At 46.0% G+C, this 22,721-nt stretch overlaps 1 protein-coding gene across 1 annotated transcript in view; it reads right to left on the bottom strand.

Annotated features, from left to right (window-relative positions):
- CHM (CHM Rab escort protein) overlaps window positions 1-22,721 on the bottom strand; it is a gene marked incomplete at its 5' end in the record, with an annotated part of 133,285 nt that overhangs the window by 52,946 nt on the left and 57,618 nt on the right. The window contains 3 exon segments of the mRNA XM_077485253.1: window positions 4,437-4,533; window positions 10,916-10,979; window positions 11,756-11,860. Coding sequence (XP_077341379.1) covers window positions 4,437-4,533; window positions 10,916-10,979; window positions 11,756-11,860 — 266 coding nt within the window.

Here is a 22,721-nt window from a genome sequence, read left to right as displayed (position 1 = left end):
ATGCTCCACCATTGGTGTAAGTGGGAGGAATAGTGTCCTATCACTGGTATCAGTGGGAGGAAGTGCTCCATCATAGGTATCAGTGGCAGGAATAGTGCCCCATTATGGGTATTAGGGGGAGGAATAGTGCCCCATCATTGGTATCAATGGAAGGAATGTTGCCCCATCATTGGTATCAGTGGGAGGAATAGTGCCCCATTATGGGTATTAGGGGGAGGAATAGTGCCCCATCATTTTTAGTGTCAGTGGGAGGAATAGTGCTCCATTGTAGGTGTACATGGGAGGAATAATGACCTAGGATTTGTGTCAGTGGCAGGAGTTATGCTCCACTGTTGGTGTTAGGCTGGCCACACACGGTCGAATTTTGAAAGAATTTTCTTTTGAAAATCAGAAAGTTTGTGCGCATTTCTTTTTCAATTACATTTCTCGCACAATTCTCCCATCATTGATTGGAAAATCGTTAGTTTAAAAAAAAAAAAATCCAACATGTCCGATTACTCAAATTCGATGGCCGCGCGAAAATCGTCGGTTGCTGCAGCCCACCAATGGTGCGAAAAAAGAATGAAAATTCTTAGATAAGATTTTAAAAAGAAAATGATTTGCGAAATTCGACCCGTGCATGACCTGCCTTAGGGATAGAAACAGGGTCCTATTTGTGTCATTTGAAGGAATAGTGCTCCATTCAAGAGGAAGTAAACCCTGATGGAATGACCCCATTCAAGTATGTTACAGGTAAAGACAACCAGGACCAGGGATGAGACCTGGCAAACTAATCATATTTGGCCAGTTTGCCCACCCCGAATCCATGGCTGCTAGAATGCAAACAAACAGCTGGGAATCACAGCAAGGTAGTTGACCATTAATGAATGTTTTCATGGTGTCTGTGCTTTTACGTACTTTTGACTTACTAATTTATTTACTTTATTCTCATGGAAGATTTCAGATTCCTAAAAGTCTCATCCACATCCCTTTTGGGGGATAGGGTTTGGGGGAAGAGGCTCTTGTCCCTCCCTTGGACAAGGTTCCTTGCAATTGTGGGCTTGGTTGCCGGTTCACCCATCCCAATCCAGGACATTGACTTCCAGTTTTGGAATTACATCAAGTCGTTCTGTTCTTAATTCTTAAATTCCACATTTCAGTGGGGGGGAGGGGGATAGGAAGAAAGTCAGGGTTGAACAGCAGGTCCTCTCTTCATCTCCAGACACATCAGATATATACATATCCGCTCTGCTTTTTTCCAGCAGAACCGGTATTTATCGGCCTATAACACGCACTTCTTTCCCCTTAAAAGCAGGGGAAAATTGCGGGTGCATGTTATACGCCGATCCCCCGAAATTCTGAGCCTCTGGGCGGCTTTCAGCCGCCTTCGGCTCTTCCAGGCGACTTTCGGCCGCCTTCGGCCATTATCGGTGGCTTTCGGCCATCTTCGGCCGTACTCGGCAGCTTTCGGCCGCCTTCGGCTCTTCTCGACAGCTTTCGGCCGTTCTCGGCAGCTTTCGGCCGCCTTCGGCTCTTCTCGGCAGCTTTCGGCCGTTCTCGGCAGCTTTCGGCGGCCGAAAGCTGGCGAGAAGAGCTGAAGGTGGCCGAAAGCTGGCGAGAAGAGCTGAAGGCGGCCGAAAGCTGCCGAGAAGAGCCGAAGGCAGGCGGAGGCCCGCCGAGAACTACCGCACGCCGCCGAGATACACATCAGGCTCTATATCTCGGCGGCGGCATTTAAAAAAAATAAAATACAAATAGCAAATAAAATAGACACGGCTGCAATGGGGGACAAGACTGCATAAGGCTGCAATGGGGGATAATACTGCAATGGGGGATAATACTGCAATGGTGGACAAGGCTGCATAAGGCTGTAATGGTGGACAAGGCTGCATAAGGCTGTAATGGTGGACAAGGCTGCATAAGGCTGCAATGGTGGACAAGGCTGCATAAGGCTGCAATGGTGGGCAAGGCTGCAATGATGGGCAAGGCTGCAATGGTGGGCAAGGCTGCAATGGTGGGCAAGGCTGCAATGGTGGACAAGGCTGCAATGGTGGACAAGGCTGCAATGGTGGACAAGGCTGCAATGGTGGACAAGGCTGCAATGGTGGACAAGGCTGCAATGGTGGACAAGGCTGCAATAGTGACACTGAGGGGTATATAAATGTAAGTTTTTTTTCCCCTTAAACTTCCCTCCTAAAAGTTTTTTTCCTTAAAATTTCCTCCTAAACTTGGGGTGCGTGTTATACGCCGGCGCGTGTTATACGCCGATAAATACGGTACTTATATTTCTCCTCTGATTTTCTTCAGTAGTACAATGGTATCTCCTGTTTTAGATGACCGAGCTCTTCCTTCAAGCTAAACTCCAGGCATAACCAAGGTTAACAAAAATTGCTCGTCAATGTCTTGGCCTACCAAAATTCGACCAGCATTTGTAGACCAATGCTGCCGTTTCTTCACAAAACCTCTGGAGCATGTCCAAGTTGCTGCTGCCTGTCCTCAATAACCAGATGACTGGTTGTGGAACAGCCCTCCTGTAGTTCGGGTCACCTGCTATCCCGCTCCATCAGAATCCTGGTCTTTTGGGGTTGGAGCCAATTTTTGCTGGTGACCACTCATCTCTACACTCACAGTTTTAAATTGACTGGCTATTCTAATTAACCATCCATACAGACCAGCTCAGCTAAGGGGGGCAGTGATGGGGGAAAAGAGAACTCCCCTGTCACTGAGCACAGAACTGTCCAACTGCAACATTACACTTACAGTGCAGTTATGGGAAACGTAGTTCAGTGTGGTGATGAACCCATGTTATAAGAGATGAGTGTTGATGCACAAGACTCTCCTCTTGTTCCCAGGCTGAGGAAGATTTGGGGGTAGCGAGTCATCGGTGTATAATTTTTTTTTTTTACATAAGTGTTTATGGGGAAAAAAGGTTACAATCTGGGAAGAGTTTTGGGGTAGGGAGGAACGGGCACTGGGAGAGAAAGGAAAGGGCACGGGAAGAGGAAGGAAAGGGCACGGGGGAGAGAAAGGAAAGCGCACGGGGGGAGAGAGAGGAAAAGGCATGGGGGGAGAGAGAGTAAAAGGCACGGGGGGAGAGAGAGTAAAAGGCACGGGGGGAGAGAGTAAAAGGCACGGGGGGAGAGAGAGGAAAGGGCACGGGGGGAGAGAGAGGAAAGGGCACGGGGGAGGAAGGAAAGGGCACAGCGAGAAAAAGGAAAGGGCACGGGGAGAAAAAGGAAATGGCACGGGGAGAAAAAGGAAAGGGCACGGGAGAAAAAGGAAAGGGCACGGGAGAAAAAGGAAAGGGCACGGGGAGAGAAAAGAAAGGGCGTGGGGGGAGAGAGAGGAAAAGGCACGGGGGGAGAGAGAGGAAAAGGCACGGGGGGAGAGAGAGGAAAAGGCACGGGGGGGGAGAGAGAGGAAAAGGCACGGGGGGGGGGGGGAGAGGAAAGGGCACGGGGGGAGAGAGAGGAAAGGGCACGGGGGAGGAAGGAAATGGCACGGGGGGGGAGGAAGGAAAGGGCACGGGGAGAAAAAGGAAAAGGGGACGGGAAAAAGAAAAGGGGATGGTGAGAGGAAGGTAAGAGCACAGGGAGAAAAAGAAAAGGGTACGGGGAGAGAAAAGAAAGGGGATGGGGAGAGAAAAGAAAAAGGGACGGGGAGAGAAAAGAAAAAGGGACGGGGAGAGAAAAGAAAAAGGGACGGGGAGAGAAAAGAAAAAGGGACGGGGAGAGAAAAGAAAGGGGACGGGGAGAGAAAGGAAAGGGGACGGGCAGAGGGAGGCAAGGGGACGGGGAGAGGGAGGCAAGGGGACGGGGAGAGAAAGGAAATGGGATGGGGAGAGGGAGGCAAAGGGCACGGGGAGAGAAAGGAAAGGGAGATTTATTATGATGATCCTGGGCTCTGCTTTCAGGTATTTTACCAAATCAATATTAGTCTGGCTTTTAAAGCAGGCCACATACGAAAACCTATATTCAACACCTTAGAGATGATGTCGCTTTATAAGTTCCCAGAATGCATATAAACCCGCTTCATAATTTTCATAGGATTCTGGATAACAAAGCAAAAAATAGATATCCTGTAGAGGTAGGTAGGTAGGTGGTAATGTGTAGTGATTGAGTTGAAGGCTTTGCTCACACAGGCGTACCACAGCCTACGGACACAGCCGCTGCTCCCAATCTGATTGCGGCACAGGTACGGGTGCGAGGCCCCCGGGTACAGACAGTGTGCTTTGGGGTCGTGCACCCACACCCACATGGCTGTAAAATTGGGAGCAGTAACTGTGTCCGTGCAGCCGCTGCGTCCCAATAGAAATAAATGGGACTGCCTGCATAGGGATGCCCAGCACACCTCTCCATCCCCCGTGTGGGCAAACACGGCCCCCACACAGGCATACTATAGTGTACAAATGTACAAGGCCTTAAGCACCACAAATATCGGAGGTGTAAGGTACTTACATGTGTTCTTCATACATGTGTTTGTGGAGGAGCACAGCTCCGTCATGTACACGGCATTCTGATGTCCATCTTCTGAGGGAACCGTCAGTACAGATATCTGGAGGACAAAGACATTTCTTCAGTGATCTGATTTAGAAATAATACTCACTGATCATCCATACCATTCTGACCACCGAAAGGTAAAGTAAACAACATTATCTCATAACAATGACATCTGAAAGTGGGCGGGATATATTAAAGGGGTTGTAAAGCTTTGTTTATTATTTTCTAAATAGGTTCCTTTAAGTTAGTGCATTGTTGGTTCACTTACCTTTTTTCTTCGATTTCCCTTCTAAATGTTTTTTTTCTTTGTCTGAATTTCTCACTTCCTGTTTCTCCTCAGTAAACTTCACACCATCATCCAAGCGGTGTTTAGTGAGCCAGAACAGCTTACTGAGGAGGAACAGGAAGTGAGAAATTCAGACAAAGAAAACAAAGAAAAAAACATTTAGAAGGGAAATCAAAGGAAAAGGTAAGTTAACCAACAATGTACTAGCTTAAAGGAACCTATTTAGAAAATAAAAAACGAACCTTTACAACCCCTTTAAGCAGCAAGTGAACATGTGGTCACTGAAGTTGATGCATTAAAAGCAGAAAAAAAATTGGCAATTTACCAATTTTTGGTAAAACTTAAAAAATGAAGTTACATCTTGTAAATAGCTGTCCTCGCCACCTCCCCTCATCCTGTGTGGCATTTGTATGAAGCTGGCGGCGATTCGCCCTGGGCCTCGGGTACTTCTAGCTGAGGTTGGCCACAAGACCATTTGTCTTTCTTCCCTTGGTGGGGTACAGGGATCATGTTTTGGAACATGGACCAACACACGAAAGTATGGAGGGAGGTTTTTTGACACCATATTCCCTCGCACTTCATTTTCACTGAGCGTTTTTTTTTTGGGTTCCCACTGGTGGTTGGTTGTGGCTTTTTATTTCTCCTTTTTTCACTCATCTACGTGATCCCTTTCCACTTTTTTGTCACCAGAGGTTTTAGGGTTTCCCTTTGTATCCAAATACCTTTTAGCTTCGTTCCTGGTTTGTTGGACACTTTGCCCAGGCACATTTATACTTCCCCTGATTTACGATATCATTTTTCATACTGTTATGTATACACATTTATTTTTATAGATCAGCATGGGTTAGATGTGACTGTATTACCGCTTATATTCCATGGATTGCACTTTGAAAACTTGGCCTACCCCCCTGGCTGACCCCCCTTGGCCTGGATGGGTTCTCCCACCACAGCCCCGGGATAGATGGTTGCCTTATCCCCTTTTTGGTTACTGGGTTCACTCCCTGGGCTGACATGTAAGACCTTAACCCTAACCTGGTGGCCAACTACAAGAAACGTCTGACCTCTGTGATTGCCAACCAGGGTTTTGCCACCAACTACCAAGTCATGTTTTGTGAAGGGGTCAAATACTTATTTCACTCATTAAAATGCAAATAAATTTATAACTTTTTTTAAAATGCGTTTCTCTGCATATATTTTTGATGTTATTCTGTCTCTCCCTGGTAAAATAAACCTACCAATAAAATTATAGCCTGATCATTTCTTTGTCAGTGGGCAAACGTATAAAATCAGGCGACCAAATACTTTTTTCCCCCCTTACTGTAGTTCCTCTAACCAAGTATTTATTTGGGAGCAGGGTCAGATTTCACTGAGGCCAGAGTACATATACCTTTCCTAGGACAGAGGATGGAGGAGTAAGGCCCCTTTCACACGGGGTGGATCCGTGATGATCCGCTTGCTCAGCGGGGATCGCTCCGTTGTCCCCGCTGAGCCGGCGGATAACAGGGCGGTCTCCGCACACTGTGCAGGGACCACCCTGTCAGCTCTCCATTCTCCTCTATGGGGGATCGGATGAGCACGGACCGTCTGTCCATGTTCATCCGATCTGCTCTGCAGACGTATAGAAAAATAGGATTTTCCTCCATCTGCAGAATCAGACAATAGCGGAGGCAGCGGCGGATCCAGGGGGGGGGGGGGGCAATGGGGCAATTGCCCCCTCCGAGAATATGCCCAGCGGGTGCCAGCGCAGCCGGTTCCGCGGGTACAATCGCGGCTGGTTCCGCGGGTACCAGCACGGCCGGTTCCGCGGGTACCAGCGCGCCCGGTTCCGCGGGTGCCAGCGCGCCCAGTTCTGCGGGTGACTGTGCAGAGTGGACGGGTGAGGGGGGGCAGCTGGGTGGCTTAGGAGGGCTGCTGGCCAAACAGGAAGCCAGTGGGCAGGGGAGCAGAGAGATGACATCATCTCTCACTGCCCTGCATCCCTCCAGTTCCGCCCTCACTGTGCAGGAAGCTGTGTGCAGCAGAGAGATTACATCATCTCTCTGCTGCCTGTCTTCACTCTGGACTCAACAAAAGAACACCTTAGCAGAAAAGTGACACAGTAGGTGACAATCCGCAATGTGTGGCAGGCTACGTGGCAATCCGCAATGTGTGGCAGGTGACGTGGCAAGTGACAATCCGCAATGTGTGGCAGGTGACGTGGCAAGTGGCAATCCGCAATGTGTGGCAGGCTACGTGACAATCCGCAATGTGTGGCAGGCAATGTGGCAAGTGGCAATCCGCAATGTGTGGCAGGCTACGTGTCAATCCGCAATGTCTGGCAAGTGACAATCCGCAATGTTTGGTAGGTGACGTGGCAAGTGGCAATCCGCAATGTGTGGCAGGCGACGTGGCAAGTGACAATCAGCAATGTGTGGCAGGTGACGTGGCAAGTGACAATCTGCAATGTGTGGCAGACTACGTGGCAAGTGGCAATCCGCAATGTGTGGCAGGCGACGTGGCAAGTGACAATCTGCAATGTGTGGCAGACTACGTGGCAAGTGACAATCCGCAATGTGTGGCATGCGACGTGGCAAGTGACAATCCGCAATGTGTGGCAGGTGACGTGGCAAGTGACAATCCGCAATGAGTGGCAGGCTATGTGGCAAGTGACAATCCGCAATGTGTGGCAGGTGACGTGGCAAGTGACAATCCGCAATGTGTGGCATGCGACGTGGCAAGTGACAATCCGCAATGTGTGGCAGGTGACGTGGCAAGTGACAATCCGCAATGAGTGGCAGGCTATGTGGCAAGTGACAATCCGCAATGTGTGGCAGGCTATGTGGCAAGTGACAATCCGCAATGTGTGGCAGGCTACGTGGCAAGTGACAATCCGCAATGTGTGGCAGGCTATGTGGCAAGTGACAACCCGCAATGTGTGGCAGGCTACGTGGCAAGTGACAATCTGCAATGTGTGGCAGGCTATGTGGCAAGTGACAATCCGCAATGTGTGGCAGGCTACGTGGCAAGTGACAATCTGCAATGTGTGGCAGGTGACGTGGCAAGTGACAATCCGCAATGAGTGGCAGGCTATGTGGCAAGTGACAATCCGCAATGTGTGGCAGGCTATGTGGCAAGTGACAATCCGCAATGTGTGGCAGGCTACGTGGCAAGTGACAATCCGCAATGTGTGGCAGGCTATGTGGCAAGTGACAACCCGCAATGTGTGGCAGGCTACGTGGCAAGTGACAATCTGCAATGTGTGGCAGGCTATGTGGCAAGTGACAATCCGCAATGTGTGGCAGGCTATGTGGCAAGTGACAATCCGCGATGTGTGGCAGGCTACGTGGCAAGTAGCAATCCGTATTCGGTGACAAGTGACGCGGCAAGTGGCAATCCGCAATGTGTGGCAGGTGACGTGGCAAGTGACAATCCGCATTTGGTGGCAGGCAACATGGCGAAAGACACCCTCAGGGCTCCCACTGATTCTGCATTATGGTGAGTTGAACCATTTAATTTTATATTACAATGTATTAATAGAAATAATGCGCTTCAATCATCCTGACACCATAACAACCATGGTGCCTTAATGATTGAAGTGCCAATACCAGCCATTTCCCATATAAATTGCCCCCAAATAAACATATTTTATAGAAGTGCCCCTCCCGAGACTGGACTCTGGATCCGCCCCTGAGCGGAGGCGGATGATAGCGGGTGTCTGAGGATGTTCATCCACAGACACCCGCTATCCCATAGGGATGCATGTATGCCCATATTTCATCCGCAAACGGATGGATGAAATACGGACATAATTGTCCGCATGTGTGAAAGGGGCCTTAGGCTCCATGCACACTGGTGTTTATTGGAGTTTGGGGCGTTTTTTTTTTTAAAAGCCCATAAACTCCACTCTATGTTAGCCTATGTGTCCACGCACACATGGAAGTTTTTTTAGCTTTAATGAGCAGTGGAGCTTATGGGCTTTTTTCTGAACGCCAGAAATTCACATTCAAAGTGGCGTTTTTCACCGCCAAAAAACGCCAAACGCCGATAAACGCTCATAAACACGCGTTAATTAGTGTTCGGCATTCTATTTTTTCAATGCATTGTGGGAGTTTGGAACGCACTGTGGGATTTTTGGAGTGTCCTCTGTGTAATTTTTTATCGAAAACGCCCATAAACGCTAACAAACGCCCATAAACGCTAGTACAAAACGCTGTTGAAAGCACGTTTTTCAACCAGCGTTTTCTGCCAGCAATCTGGCGTCCAGAAAAAGCTTTTTTGAGCTTCAGTGTGCCTGGAGCCTAATATTGAAAGACAGGTGCGGGGATGGGTACTGTATTTTAGAAGAGCCGAGGAAGTGGGAAATTATCGCTTGTGTGTGTAGGCTTCTGAACTTGGGAGATTAAATTGGTCTTGGGGGGGGGGCTTCAAAAGTTTTCATTCGAGTTGTTACTAATTATGTTGCCTATACTTGAGATTAGGGATGAGCTCAGGCGTGTTCGCATGGAGAGCCCGCCAGGAAGTGAGCACAGCGCTGCGCTAATCGCTGGCAGTGAGACATTGCCTCGATGTGCGGCTGCAGAGATCGGGCAATGTCTCACTGCCTGTGATTAGCGCTGCGCTCACTTCCTGGCGGGCTCTGCACGTGTTCCATGCGAACACGCCTGAGCTCATCTCTACTTGAGATACCAACAGAGTGCCACAGAGATATGTTTAGGTCAGGGATACAAGAGGAGAGGGCCCTGAGTGGGATCGGTAGTGAACGAATAGGTGAGCTGGAGGGGGGGGGGGGGGGGGGCTAATAAGGGCCAAGAGGGAGGCTGAAAGTGTGGGGTTGGCATTTCGCTGGAGAGGAGAATGTCCCGCTGCGATTAGTAGGAGCTAGCCAGTCAGGGTGCCAGGGTGTGAAAGCAAGGCTTCCATCATATTTTCAGAGGTAGGGTGCCGCCAATGTTAGCCCTTGTACACACGGTCGGAGAAATCCGTCGGAATGTGTCCTATCGGAATCCGTCGGACCGTGTTGTCGGATAATCTGACTGTGTGTGGTATGCATCGGACTGATTCCGTTGGAATATCCGTCGGACCCAATTTTCCAACTTGTTGGAAATATTTTCCGACCAACTGGTTCGATCGGACATACTCCGATCATGTGTAGAGAATTTTGATCGGACAAAGTGCCACGCATGCTCAGATCAAATTCCTACATCAAAGCTATTGGCTACTAGCCTGAATGTAGTCCCATCGTAACGAAATTACGTCATCACGTTCTGAACGATCGGATTTTTCGACAACTTAGTCCGACCGTGTGTATGCAACAGTTTCGGACAAGATCCGATGGGCAAAATCCGACGGACAAGATCCGACGGATTTGGTTGTCGAAATCTCCGACCGCGTGTACAGGGGCTTAGAGTTGATAAAAAAATGGAGGCGTAGTAGTAGTTACTAACATGGTGTAGGCCCACTCCACCTTTACTGTGGGATCCGGTTAGGATGTAATTGGCACACCTGGGTGGTTTGGAGTCCCAGACAAATTTAGTTATCAATCAAAGCTAGCAGAGACAGGAGAATAGACAAGCTTGGGCAGTACAATCACTTTTAAGGTTGCAACAAGGATTTTTAAAGTTGTACTGGCAATTCTTCTTTGTGGCAGTTTCTAATGCACTCTGAAAAGTGATCCGTGTTGGAAAGCTTTCCAGAGGGGCAACAGAGGAGTGACTTGCAGGTGATCAGGAGGTGATGCAGCTGCAAGCTAAGCATCTGAAATATGGCTGTGACGTGCGCGGTTTCTACTTGGCGACACCCGTCAAAACTGGAAAAGTTAAATTTGCTGCAAATTAACGGCACAGCATGTGTACAGCCCCCTCTGGCTCTTTTAGATGGGCAGTTGTGGGGAGGGGGGGGGGTTGTAAAACAATGGCTCAAACACCTGTTAATACCACGCCTCTAAACCAGATCTAAGAAATCAATGTTATTGTAAAAAAAAAAAATAATAAAATAAAAAAAAAAGCACCAACACATTTCAAGAAGCTGCATCCCTTCATCAGAGCTGAGACAGAAATATCTCAGCATGAAGCCCCGGTGACCGGGAAGAGCTCTATATGGATGTGTTTTGGTGTATGAAACCTGTAATAGGGAACATGTAAAAAACAAAAAAACAAAAAAAAAACGATTGTACCTCTTGGTCAGACTCCGATCTTAGCACCGAACTGTCAGCAATGAGAACAGCGCGAGAGATTTGCCTGCAGAATGTAAAAAAAAATTTAAAAAAATCTATAAAAAAACTTTATTTAAACTGAAATTACAGTTCGGTTTTGGTCTTCAGTTCACAAAAGACATGCCATTGGCTCCCGGTGCTGTCAATCAAATCCAGTGACGCGGGAGCAGGGGGGCGAGGCCGAGTCCCGTTGTCTGTTTCCATGGGAGTGACCCTGCAGGGGTGCCCGGGGACACCGGGTAATTTCTGGTAATAGCGGCAGGGGGAGAGGAGCTTGACTTAAGAAAAGGGTCCTAAAAGCTTTGCTGACTTTTTTTTTTTTTTTTTTTTTAGGTCATATCTTACATTTAAAATCCTTAAAGGGGTTGTAAATCTTCAGTTTTTTATTTTCTAAATAGGTTCCTTTAAGCTAGTGCATTGTTGGTTCGCTTACCTTTTCCTTCGATTTCCCTTCTAAATTATTTTTTTTTTTCTTTCTCTGAATTTCTCACTTCCTGTTTCTCCTCAGTAAACTTCACACCATCATCCGAGCGGTGTTTAGTCAGCCAGAACAGCTTACTGAGGAGGAACAGGAAGTGAGAAATTCAGACAAAGAAAAAAAAAAACATTTAGAAGGGAAATCGAAGAAAAAGGTAAGTGAACCAACAATGCACTAGCTTAAAGGAACCTATTTAGAAAATAAACAAACCTTTAAACAACCCCTTTAAAGTCCAGCAAAAAAAAATTTCAATCCTTTTTTTTAAAAGGAAATTTTGGATAGGGTTGGAGCTCTCGCTCCAGGAAGTCCGGCTGGCTTCTTACCTGTACTGTACCTGTGCGCAGGTTTCCTCTGTCAGGTAGCTGTCCTCTACAAGGACATAGTTACAGCTGATGCGTTTCCCGCTGCTGTCAATGACGGCCGTACACCTGTAGAGAGAACATTCCGCATATTACATACTGATCATCATTTAATCCACATTCAGCTTTAAGCTGTAGAAGAGGAACGTTTACAGGCAACCCCCCCCCCCCCCCCCCCCCCACTGCCCCAAAAGGCACATATAGAAGAGAAGCTGAAAAACAGAATAATGTGTAACAAGCCTAAATGCACGTAAACGGTCAATGCGTTTAGGCTAGTCTAAGCGTTTGAGCGTTAAAGCATTGCAGTGGCCAGAATAAATGAATATTCTGGCCAACAGAATGCATTAAAGTCCAAATGCCATAGATGCTTAAACACATGGGCAATATGTGGCTTTTTATGCATTTTTAAAGCAGCATTTTCCTACTAGGAGCTGTGACGGTTTGTGGGGCTTAAAGCTACATTTCAGGAACACGGAGTTAGGTCCAGCGAGGTGTATGACACCTCCTGGGCTCAGCTCTATTATTATTATCTGGCAGCTTTATAGTACTCCCAGAAGACAGCTGTAACTGTAGTTCAGGAAGAGCGATACTGGTCTTTCTGAGCTCAGCATCTTGAACAGGAGATTCGCTTCAGCTGCTATGCCCGCACCTCCCCTCCTCCTGCCCATTCACAGAAGCCTGGGTCCCAAAATACAAAGACTTCTGCGAAAGGGGTCTTTCTGAGATCTGGTATCTTGACCAGGAGAGTCGCTGCAGATGCTATGCCCTCCCCTCCTTCTGCCCATTCACAGAAGCCTTGGTAATATGTGAACGCTATCCAAAATACAAAGGCTTCTGTTAATGGGTAGCAGATCTTTTATAAGCTCTGCATCTTGAACAGGAGAGGGAGAGTTGCTGAAAATGCCCCCCCCCCCCTCCTTCTGCCCATTCAAAGAAACCTTGGTAATATATGAATGCACTCTCAAAATAGGCTTCTGTGAATGGGCAGCAGAAGGGAGTGGTGGCCATAGCCTGCTCTGCGTTCTCTCCTCTCAGATTGCTGGAGCGTCTCTCAGGCAGAGCAATAAACCTGTCAAATGTAAAATATAGAGATAAGCCCAGGAGATGTCATGCAGCTCCTTGGACTTTACTCATAGTGTGCCTTCACTTTGTACAAAGTGGCTGAATTCCTAGAATTCAGCTTAAAAACAGACGCTGTGTGTGCATGAGGCCTCAAAGCCTGTTCGTTCTGACTTAGCATTATAACATGCATCAGACATTTATAACTGAAGAGATTTTGCTGTTTCATATTTCTATGGATATATATATCGACCTGGAGTGACATCACACAATGTAGATTGTCCTCCCTATCAATGACCAACTATATGAATCAGCAGAATGAAGGGGTTTTTAGATTAGAACATCAATGGCCCTTAAACACTTTGTCTACCTTCTTTTTTTTACTGTCCTGGTAGTCAAGGGGTTAAACCAAGTTCACTTTTAGGCTCCGTTCACACTAGTGCGACTTGCCATGTGACTTTGGACACAAAGTTGCATGGCAAGTCACAGTCAATTGAATTCAATGGCAACCGTTTTCGGTACGGATCACGGGCTTGATTCATTAAGACAAGGAAGGGGCTGGTAAATTAAACATTTACCATCCCCTTTCCCCACTCCTGATAGATCCCCGCAGCAGCTCGCAGGAGGTGGGAGTGGGAAACCTGGCAGTGCTGTTGGGGGGGGGGGGGCAGGGAAGCACACAGGGGCCCGGAGGTAGTAGGACAGGGATAGGAATGGGGCGGTAGTGGCATATAGTGGAACTGATGCCCTCCATTTCCCTCCTGCAGCAGCTGAATGCTTGCGGGAGTGAGGGGAGGAAAAGCGGGCATTCAGCCACTACATGGAGGGATCGGTTCCTCTACATGCTGCTGCTCTCCTATTCAGGTGTACAGGGGGGGACTGGGTCGCAATGGCGACCCCTGCGACCCCTGCATGTACGCCCGTACATTTTATTTACAGGGTAGTGAGCATAGGGCTTACAATGGGAGTAGGAGAAAATTTAAGCTTAGTTAGCTATTGACTGGGCTTCCACTTTTAAGGATTGACAATCGATTTACTTGATGCGACCTCATGTTTTATATTTTACCCAAAAATTAGGTATTAAAGTGGTTGTAAACACTTACAACACACTTTGACCTACAGGTAAACCTAGATTAAGGCTTACCTGTAGGTCCAAGAAATATCTACTAAACCTATACGGTTTAGGAGATATTTGCCTGAAGACAGGCACCGCTGTCTATGGCGCATGCGCCGTAGACAGCGGCGCGCAGACACACTGAGCGCGACATTTCCAAGAACGGAGCTGCCGCGCGTGTCGGCTCCCGTGCGCATGCGCGGGAGTGACGTCATCGCGGCTTCGCCGAATGACAGCGGCGGAACTGCGAGACCCCACCGACAACATGGATGCGCCGGACTACAGGGGACAGCGGTGACATCACTGGCTCCTGTGTCAGGTAAGTGACACATAATGGGCTACTATGCGATGCATAGTAGTCCATTATGCTTTGCCTTTGCAGGGAATGAAAGAGGAAGTAAACTCATCAGGGTGTGAGATTGCACTAATATTCAAAATATGTGTTTGACGGTTGCATAAATATACAACAAAGAGAAAAAATAAACTACCGCCATGTTATTCTACATTCTAAAAGATATCTGTTTGGGGGGTTTAAAGTAATTTTCAAGCAATAAAATGCAGATTTTATTACGTCTGCAAAGAATTAAAAAAAAAAAAATGATGCTGGTAGACAAGTGGTAATAAAAATAAGTTATTACTTATTTTCTACAAATGTCAAAAAAAAAATAATAATAATAAAAAAATAATAATAATTCAAAGCAAATAAAGAAAAATAAATAAGAAGCGTTTTGATGTCCATAGAAGACAAAGGAAAGAATATACGTTACAATAACGCGCAGCTGATTCCGGAGTGAAATAACTCCTGGCCGTCCATGACACGGGCAGCGAGGGCCGCGTCCCTGCCATTTTGTGCTGACATAAAATGAAAAGATTAATTTGGGAGATGCGGCGGGGTGTTCGGCCCTCTCAGCAGACATATAGATCAAGTTTCCGCGCGGCGATGACATCAGACGCACTCCAGTTAATGTGACACGATTAGACGACATCTGATTTCAACGCTAAGCGATATGCGGCGCAGGAGGTGTCAGAGGTCGCGGTGAGGCCTCATCCTTCCTAAGTGACTGGCGCCGTAATTGGATAATAGCCGTGTACTTACACATGACGCGAACCGCCAACGTTAATCACACAAATGAGGCGAGCGTGGCCTTTGGCGTGACACGGGCCGCCTGCGCTGGGCTGACACAAGGGAACTCTTTCAATGAGGTCTTCAGGCAAAAGATTAAAATTGTACGAGGCCCAGATCGGGTCCAGCTTTCTTTAAACCATTACTTCTAAAACACATCGGCTCTTTTAATGTGTACCAGCACATGCCCATTCCTGGATGGGGGGGAGGTTTGAGGTGGTGTGCTGGAGCTGTGATGGTGACATTATGGGAGGGGGTGGCATGCAGATGCAGTGGTTGTGGTGGGTTGCTGCCCAAGCGGTGAGGGCAGGGCAGGGCAGGAAGTTTAGCTAGAGTGGAAAGAGTGAGACGTGGAGAGTGTGAGGCAGAGGACCATGGGGTGGTCTGGTGGAGTGGTTATAGTGAGGAAGGGGGATTATCAGAAAGTAGGGGGATCTGGTAGGGTGAAAAAGTTCTAAGAGAATGGGTGGCGGTGCTGGCAGTGGTAAAAAAGGAGAATGTTGCTGCCATGTGGCAAACTGGTAAAAATGGGTGTGGTGGAACCTCTAGTGGGGTGCTAACTATTGGGGGGGTTACAAGCAAAAGGGCGCTCTTCCAATGGGCTGAGAGTGGGGGTGATGGAACCTCTAGTGGAGTGCTGAGAATAGGGGGGAGTGTCGAGAAAATGGGTGGCTATGAGGAAATTGGTGCTCTGTTGGGGTGGTGAAAGTGAGGGTGGTGAAACCTTCGAGTGCAGTGCTGAGAATAGGTGGGGGGAGGGTTACAAGGAAAGAGGTGCTCTTCTGATGGGCTGAGAGTGGGGGTAGTGGAACCTCTAGTGGAGTGCTGTGAATTGGGGAGTGGGGGTTACAAGGAAAGGGGTGTTCTTTTTGGGTGATGACAGCAGGGGTGGTGGAAATTTTACTGGAGGTTATGAGGAAAGGGGTGGTCCATTTGGTTGACTAGAGTGGGGATGGTGGAGTGCAGACAATGGGGAGCTATGAGGAAAGGGGTGCTCTGTTGGGTTGGTGAGGTGGGGAAGGGGGGCCATCAGAGAGCGAGGGGCTCTGGTAGGTAGTGCTAAGTGTGAGGGTGGTGGTTGTCCTGGCAATAGTAAGAATGAGGGGGAACACTTCCCAAATATCTGGCAATACCCTTAAATTGGCTGCAATGTGGCAATCTGGTGAAAATGGAATGGAATACAGTGTCCTGCTGGAGTGATGAGAGTGGGGGTGGTTGAATCTATACTGGAATGCTGAGAATGGGGGGTTATGAGGAAAGGGGTGCTCTGTTGGGTTAATGAGAGTGGGGGAATGCAGGGAATGAGGGGGCTACAAGGAATAGGGTGTTCTGTTGGGGTGTGGGGGTGAGAACTGGAGGGGTGCTCTGGTGGGGTGATGAGAGGAGGGGCGTACGGGTGCCAAGCAGAATAGTGATACTGGGCGACCAAATCTTTTTTTTAATTTTTGGATAGAGAAGGGAAGGTGATCCCCCTTCACTTCCTGTTTTAGAGCCGGTGGCGGGGTGCTACACATAGCTTCCTGAAAAGACCTCGGCACCCTGCCTCCGTACTCCTCTGAAGAGCCCTCAGCCCTGATGCAAGTAGTGGGAGGAGTTAGGCGAATATCAAAATCACCTTGATGGGTGGTCAGTCTGGAGGAGCAGGCGGTCCTAGGCAGGCTGTATTTGCATAGGTAACACCCACATGTACTGCTGAGCCTCTATGATTGAACTCAACTGAAATCCAATGACGAAAAAAAGAGGCGGGCCAGGGACAGTCAAGGCTGGGGAGGAAAAGTCTAGATCAGGGGTGTCAACCTGGGTGGGCATCAGTCTGGAGGAGGCGGCGTTCCTAGGCAGGTTTCATTTGCACGCAGACTGCCCCCATGTTATGCTGTGGCTCTATGATTGAAGGAACTGAAAAGGTAGGATGTTGGCTGTCCTCCAGCCAACAAATGAGGCAGGGTTCTAACTGACTTGCTGCAGCTTCTAATGCACATGGTGAGAAGCTCACAGTGTGCAGTCAAATCAGAGGAAGCAATTTCAGTCCAAGAGGGGAGCCGGCGTGACTGTGCAAATCCGACGTGTGCTGTTAAGTCACCCTGCTAGTTAGTAGGGCAGAGTTCTGGGCATCTTCCATGTACGGAGTATGGCTACAGTCCAACACGAACCAACAGACAGAACAATTCACCATTAAAGAGCGCATGAACTGGTTGTCACATTTCAGAAAACCCCCATTATAGACGCATGTGTCATACAACTGTCACTTTGCTTTGCATTTCCATAGTAATGAGCTGCTTCCATCAGTCCCACGCACCATTCCCATCTATTCCCAATGGAACACAATCAAGTTACATTCCCTTCGGTATTAATGGCGACGACCTTTAGGGGAGTTATTTGGCAGAATGTATTTAATAGAACGAGCAAATGATACCAAACATCATTCTGCCCGAACGCAACACGGAATAATCTCCGTCTGTACATTATTTTTACATTAATGTTTCCGTGTGTCAACCGCCGACCCGTTCTCTTTACTGTAACCGAGGAGACGTTCTACAGTCCGTAATTGTTTCTCTATATAAAAAAAATGGAGAATGATAGACTGATCTTTATTGGTCCGTGCTTAGAGAAGACAACAGATAAATACACTGGATTATTATTATTTTTATTATTTTTGTTGCTGTAACATTTAGAAATATTCATATTATATTAGAAATATTTATATTATTATATAAGAAATATCTTTAATATTATATTAAAGCTATCATTACTATTATACAAAAAAATATTATTTTATTTTTTATGGTTTTAAATTTTTAAATTTTATTTTTTATGGTTTTAAATTTTTTAATTTTATTTTTTATGGTTTTAAATTTTTTAATTTTATTTTTTATGGTTTTAAATTTTTAAATTTTATTTTTTAATCAAATGCACTACAAAGTATGCAACAAGAGTGAAAAAAAGATAGCTACCTACAAAAGTACACCACAAAAGGAGCGATAGGAACATACAGATAAACAGTATACTACTTTAGCGCCACCAAAACATCTTAAACAGCATCGGACCGTGTTGTCGGATAATCCGACCGTGTGTGGGCTCCATCGGACTGTTTCCGTCGGAATATCCGACGGGCAAAGTTTTAGAGCTGGGCTATAAAATTTTCCGACAACATGATCCGATCGGACTTTGTCCCATCGTTTGTAGAGAATTCCGATCGGACAAAGTGCCACGCATGCTCAGATCAAATTCCTAGACCAAAGCTAATGGCTACTAGCCTGAGCGTAGTCCCGTCGTAAGGAAATAACACCATCACGTAACGAACGATCGGATTTTCCGACAACTTTGTCCAATCGTGTGTATGCAACACCAGTTTCGGACAAAATCCGACGGATTTTGTTGTCGGAATGTCCGACCGTGTGTACAAGGTCTAAGAACAATACCTCTAGCGGCGATTCCGAGAGCTCCAGAGTCAAAAACGCAGAACTGTTCCAGAAACAGCATGGCAAAACAATAAATATTTAAAAAAGAATTTGTTAGCCACCCCATTGTTATTATAATTATATTAGAAATAATATGATTTAAAAAGTATTATTATTAGAAATATTATTATTTTAAAAATATTATATTAGAAATATTATTATAATTGGAATTATTATTATTTTAGATTTATTTTAAATAATAATAGCATAATATAAATATTTTTAATACTATTGTATTATAATTATTATTAAATATTGATCTTAATATATTAATATTTCTATTATGTTAGGATTATTATATCGGAAATCATATTACTTTATTATAGATTTTTTATATGCTTAATAGTATATTAGAAATACTAATTTTATTATTATATGATTTCAATATTTATATTAGAAATATCTAATTATATTTTATATATAATTTATATTAGGGGAAAAAAAAAATCACATCAAAACTTGTGTGTAAATCAGTCAATAAATTCCAGTGGTCATTTGGGAGGTCTGGAGAATGTAGGCTGCTCACAGGTTTTTTTAACTCAGTGTTTCTCAACTCCAGTCCTCAAGGCGCCCCGACAGGTCATGTTTTCAGGATTTCCCCTCAGTTGAAAGGGCTGCAGTAAGGCAGTGAGGCTGATCAAATCACCCGTGCAAAATAATGGAGAAGCCTGAAAACAGGACCTGTTTGGGGCACTTTGAGGACTGGAGTTGAGAAACACTGCTTTAACGTATCCTCTACCAGGATAGAGCCAGACACGTCAGCACTGGGGATTTGGGCTTAGCTCTCCGATTGCTGAACTCAACATACAATACCAACAGCCCTGTGCCCAGAAAGAGGAGTCCGAGGATTCTCCAGTGACAGGTATGGACAAACTCTTGATTGTAGGGTCTCATTAGATTAGAGAGAGAGACCTAAAGCAGAACGGTAGCCTTGGGACATGTACTTCTTGTAGTTGCTCTCTACAACAGTGGCCTTCAAATTGCGGCATTTTGCTTGCTTTTATAGTTTTTTTATCTAAACCTTGGGGCACTATTTTCATCCACCGATACCAACAATGGGGCATAATCCCACCCCACCCTCTGACATCAATGGAGAGGTAGAATTCCTCCCAATGACACCAAAGATGGGGCACAGTTCCTCCCAATGACACCAACAATGGGGCGCTACTCCACCCACTGAAACCAAAGATGGGGCATTGCTTATTCCCACTAACGGCGGGGCCTTTTCTACTCCCAATGCCCAGAGCCCGGTCCCCCTAAAGTCTGAAGGACAGTAAAGTGGCCCTCTATTTAGAAAGTTTGGAAACCCCTGCTCTACATGGATCCTTTCTTGCTGTATGCAACCCATGTGGACCCGAGGCTATGGCAGGGTTGCATAGGACTTCCACTGCACTGGCCTCCATTGCCAGGGCCCCGCTGATGAAACTAACTTCCCCTGGACCAACAGAAGCATTCTGTGTGAGTATAGAATTAATTGCAACATAGAGCAAATCGAAGAAATATTTTAAGTACTTTCAGTAACAGATATTTGTCCATAAAAGTTGCTTAATTTTTTTTTTTTAATTTAATTTTAACTTTATTGTACTTTAACTTTTAAATTAAATTTTTATATATTATTATAGTTTTTTTTTAAATGTCATTTTTATTTTTTTATTATTCATTTTAAATATATTCGACAAAAAAAATTAAATTAAAAAAATTATTTACAGTTTTATCAGTTATTTTAAATTGTTAATATACTGTATAGCACGCGGTTTATCTTGTTGTTGAATTTAAAAAGAGAGGAAAAAAACGGCGGAGAGTGCGGCATCTTGACTTTAGCAGGTCGTCGTGATCTGATCCTGCGTTGGGACAATGAATCATGCGCAGACCTCCATTGACCTTCTTTCAATGTGTCGAAGACAGAAGGATGAAAAGCAGAATCCATCTGCGAGCAGCGCCATCCGTTATAAACCTACTTTATAGGTCTCATTACCCAAACTAATGGGCTAAGGGCAACATCCTTGAAATGGACTTACCCGACACTGACAAAGCCTGGCGGCAATATTTCAAAGCAAATATGTAAATGTCCCGGAGTTCGCATCCTCTTTTTTATTAAGGAAATAGATATTTATTGCGTTTTTTTCCTCCGGTTTGAGGGACACAATTTTCAGGGGGGTGAGAAATGAGGGAGGAGGAGTTGTTTTTTTGCGCAGAAGAAAAATGATGTCCGAATTGATTAAATCGATATATTTTACGCCGTGATTTAGCCTGCAAAGTTAAGCAGCTTTAAAAAGTGTTGCCGAAGTTTTTATTACTATTTAATGTGTAAGCAATTATGGGAAAATGGGGCACTGAAGGTTTTATAACTTGGATGCCCTTACGTGTCCAGGACTGCCAAGGCAGACTTTCTTTTTAAGATCTAAAATTTGAATTTAGGTTTTTATCACTATCAGTGAGCATTGTACATTGAAAGAGAAATGTAGTCTATGCAGCCATAGTGGTTGTACGAATATCAAGGAGCAATCCACTCAAAACCTTGTTTATGGCTGGAGGTTGGTGGGATGATTCCCCTGGTATAGGAGGAAAGTTTTTTTCTTCTACTGCACCATCTAAGACCTTGATTTTAAAAAATAATCCAACATAGTGGGCGTCTCTTGGTCAGTAGGCAAAGCTGGAAACAGAGGCCAAACCATCAGGTTCTCCAAGGAATAAATATTATGTGATCAAAAGTTAGTGGACTTCTGACCATCACACCTATGTATTGCTAAAAGTATGTGGACCTCCCTTGAAATGATGGAGTTTAGGTGCCATGAAACAAATGCTGATACGGCTAATGCTCATGCGCCAGCACATAAATGGACTGGCTGATGACCAGCAAGCACTGATACACGCCCAATCCCAGGAATGGTGCCAAGCTGCCTATTTAAAGTAGGCCTTGATGTGTGGTATACCCCGAATGTTCTTCAGTTCCCCATGACCTGCTCTTGAGACCTGACCTCCCGTTGCTGACCAGGCTTACTAATGACTTCCTGGTATGCACTTCAGCCTGCTTGCTTGACTACATTTACTCTTGCTTCCCCGACATGGCTACCGACTATGTCCTTGCTGTCCCATCTGTGCTGACCCTGGCTTGCCATCTGACCACATCCTTGATCTTGGTGGGTACCTTTACCTGCCACTAACCGAGTGCCCTCGCAGTCTCCTTACCAAGTTTTCAAGGTCCAGTTTCCAGCTGCTAACCTTGGTTCTTTTCTGGTGCGCCTTCATCGCTGCTGACTACAGTCCAGAGATTGCTGCTGCCTGATTACAAGCCCCCATGCTACTTTGTGCCCTGTGCCCATGTCTCCACTCTCAGGGGTACTCGGACCAGAGCTGCAAAGGAAAGCCCTCTCATCACTTCGGCCTCAAACCAAGGTACGTGTCTCCAGTGAAGGGCGCACTTAATACTACATCCAACAAATAATGTGTACATGTGCTTTTCCAGCCTTCTGGTAACAGTGTAATGAAACTGGAGTGTCCTAAACAGAGCCTGAACACCTTTTGGATGAATTGAAATGTCAATTGGTATCCAGGTATTTGGACCAGTTCCATATAGACATAGGTTGACCAGTTTGGACCAGCTCCATAAAGACATGGGTTGACCAGTTTGGACCAGCTCCATAAAGACATGGGTTGACCAGTTTGGACCAGCTCCATAAAGACATGGGTTGACCAGTTTGGTGTGAAGAAAGTCAAGTGTCTTGCACAAAGCCCTGACCTCAACCCAACTGAACACCTCTATAATGAACTGGAACACAAATGGCAAGACAGGTTTTTTCATACAACTTCAGTACCTGACCTCACAAATGGGCAAAAATTACCACAGACACTCCAACATCTTGTGAAAACATTTCAAGAGTGGAGTCTGTTATAGCTGCAAAGGGGGCTAACTCCATAATGGCCATGACCACAACAATGTGGCTATAAGAAATGTGTGGGTGATTTCTCCTACTGCAGTCACCAAAAATATCAGCTAGGGTTGGCGTCACCCTGTTAAAGCTTTGGTTCAACATGTGTTAAATGTGCTTTCCATGGTATAGTATTTGTACTGCTGGCCTATTATGCTTCATCAGTGAAGAACTGACATACTCTATACATAATGGGACAGGTATTCTTCATTTGAAGCTTTTCACCTGAAGCACCTTCCATCTTCTG

This window comes from Lithobates pipiens, unplaced genomic scaffold (assembly GCF_037356315.1).
Source record: "Lithobates pipiens isolate NorthernLeopardFrog02 unplaced genomic scaffold, aLitPip1_a1.2 Scaffold_1, whole genome shotgun sequence".
In the NCBI taxonomy this organism is placed as follows: Eukaryota; Metazoa; Chordata; class Amphibia; order Anura; family Ranidae; genus Lithobates; species Lithobates pipiens.
The sequence above is the reverse complement of the archived record's forward strand: the minus strand, read 5'-3'. Positions and strand labels throughout refer to the sequence as shown.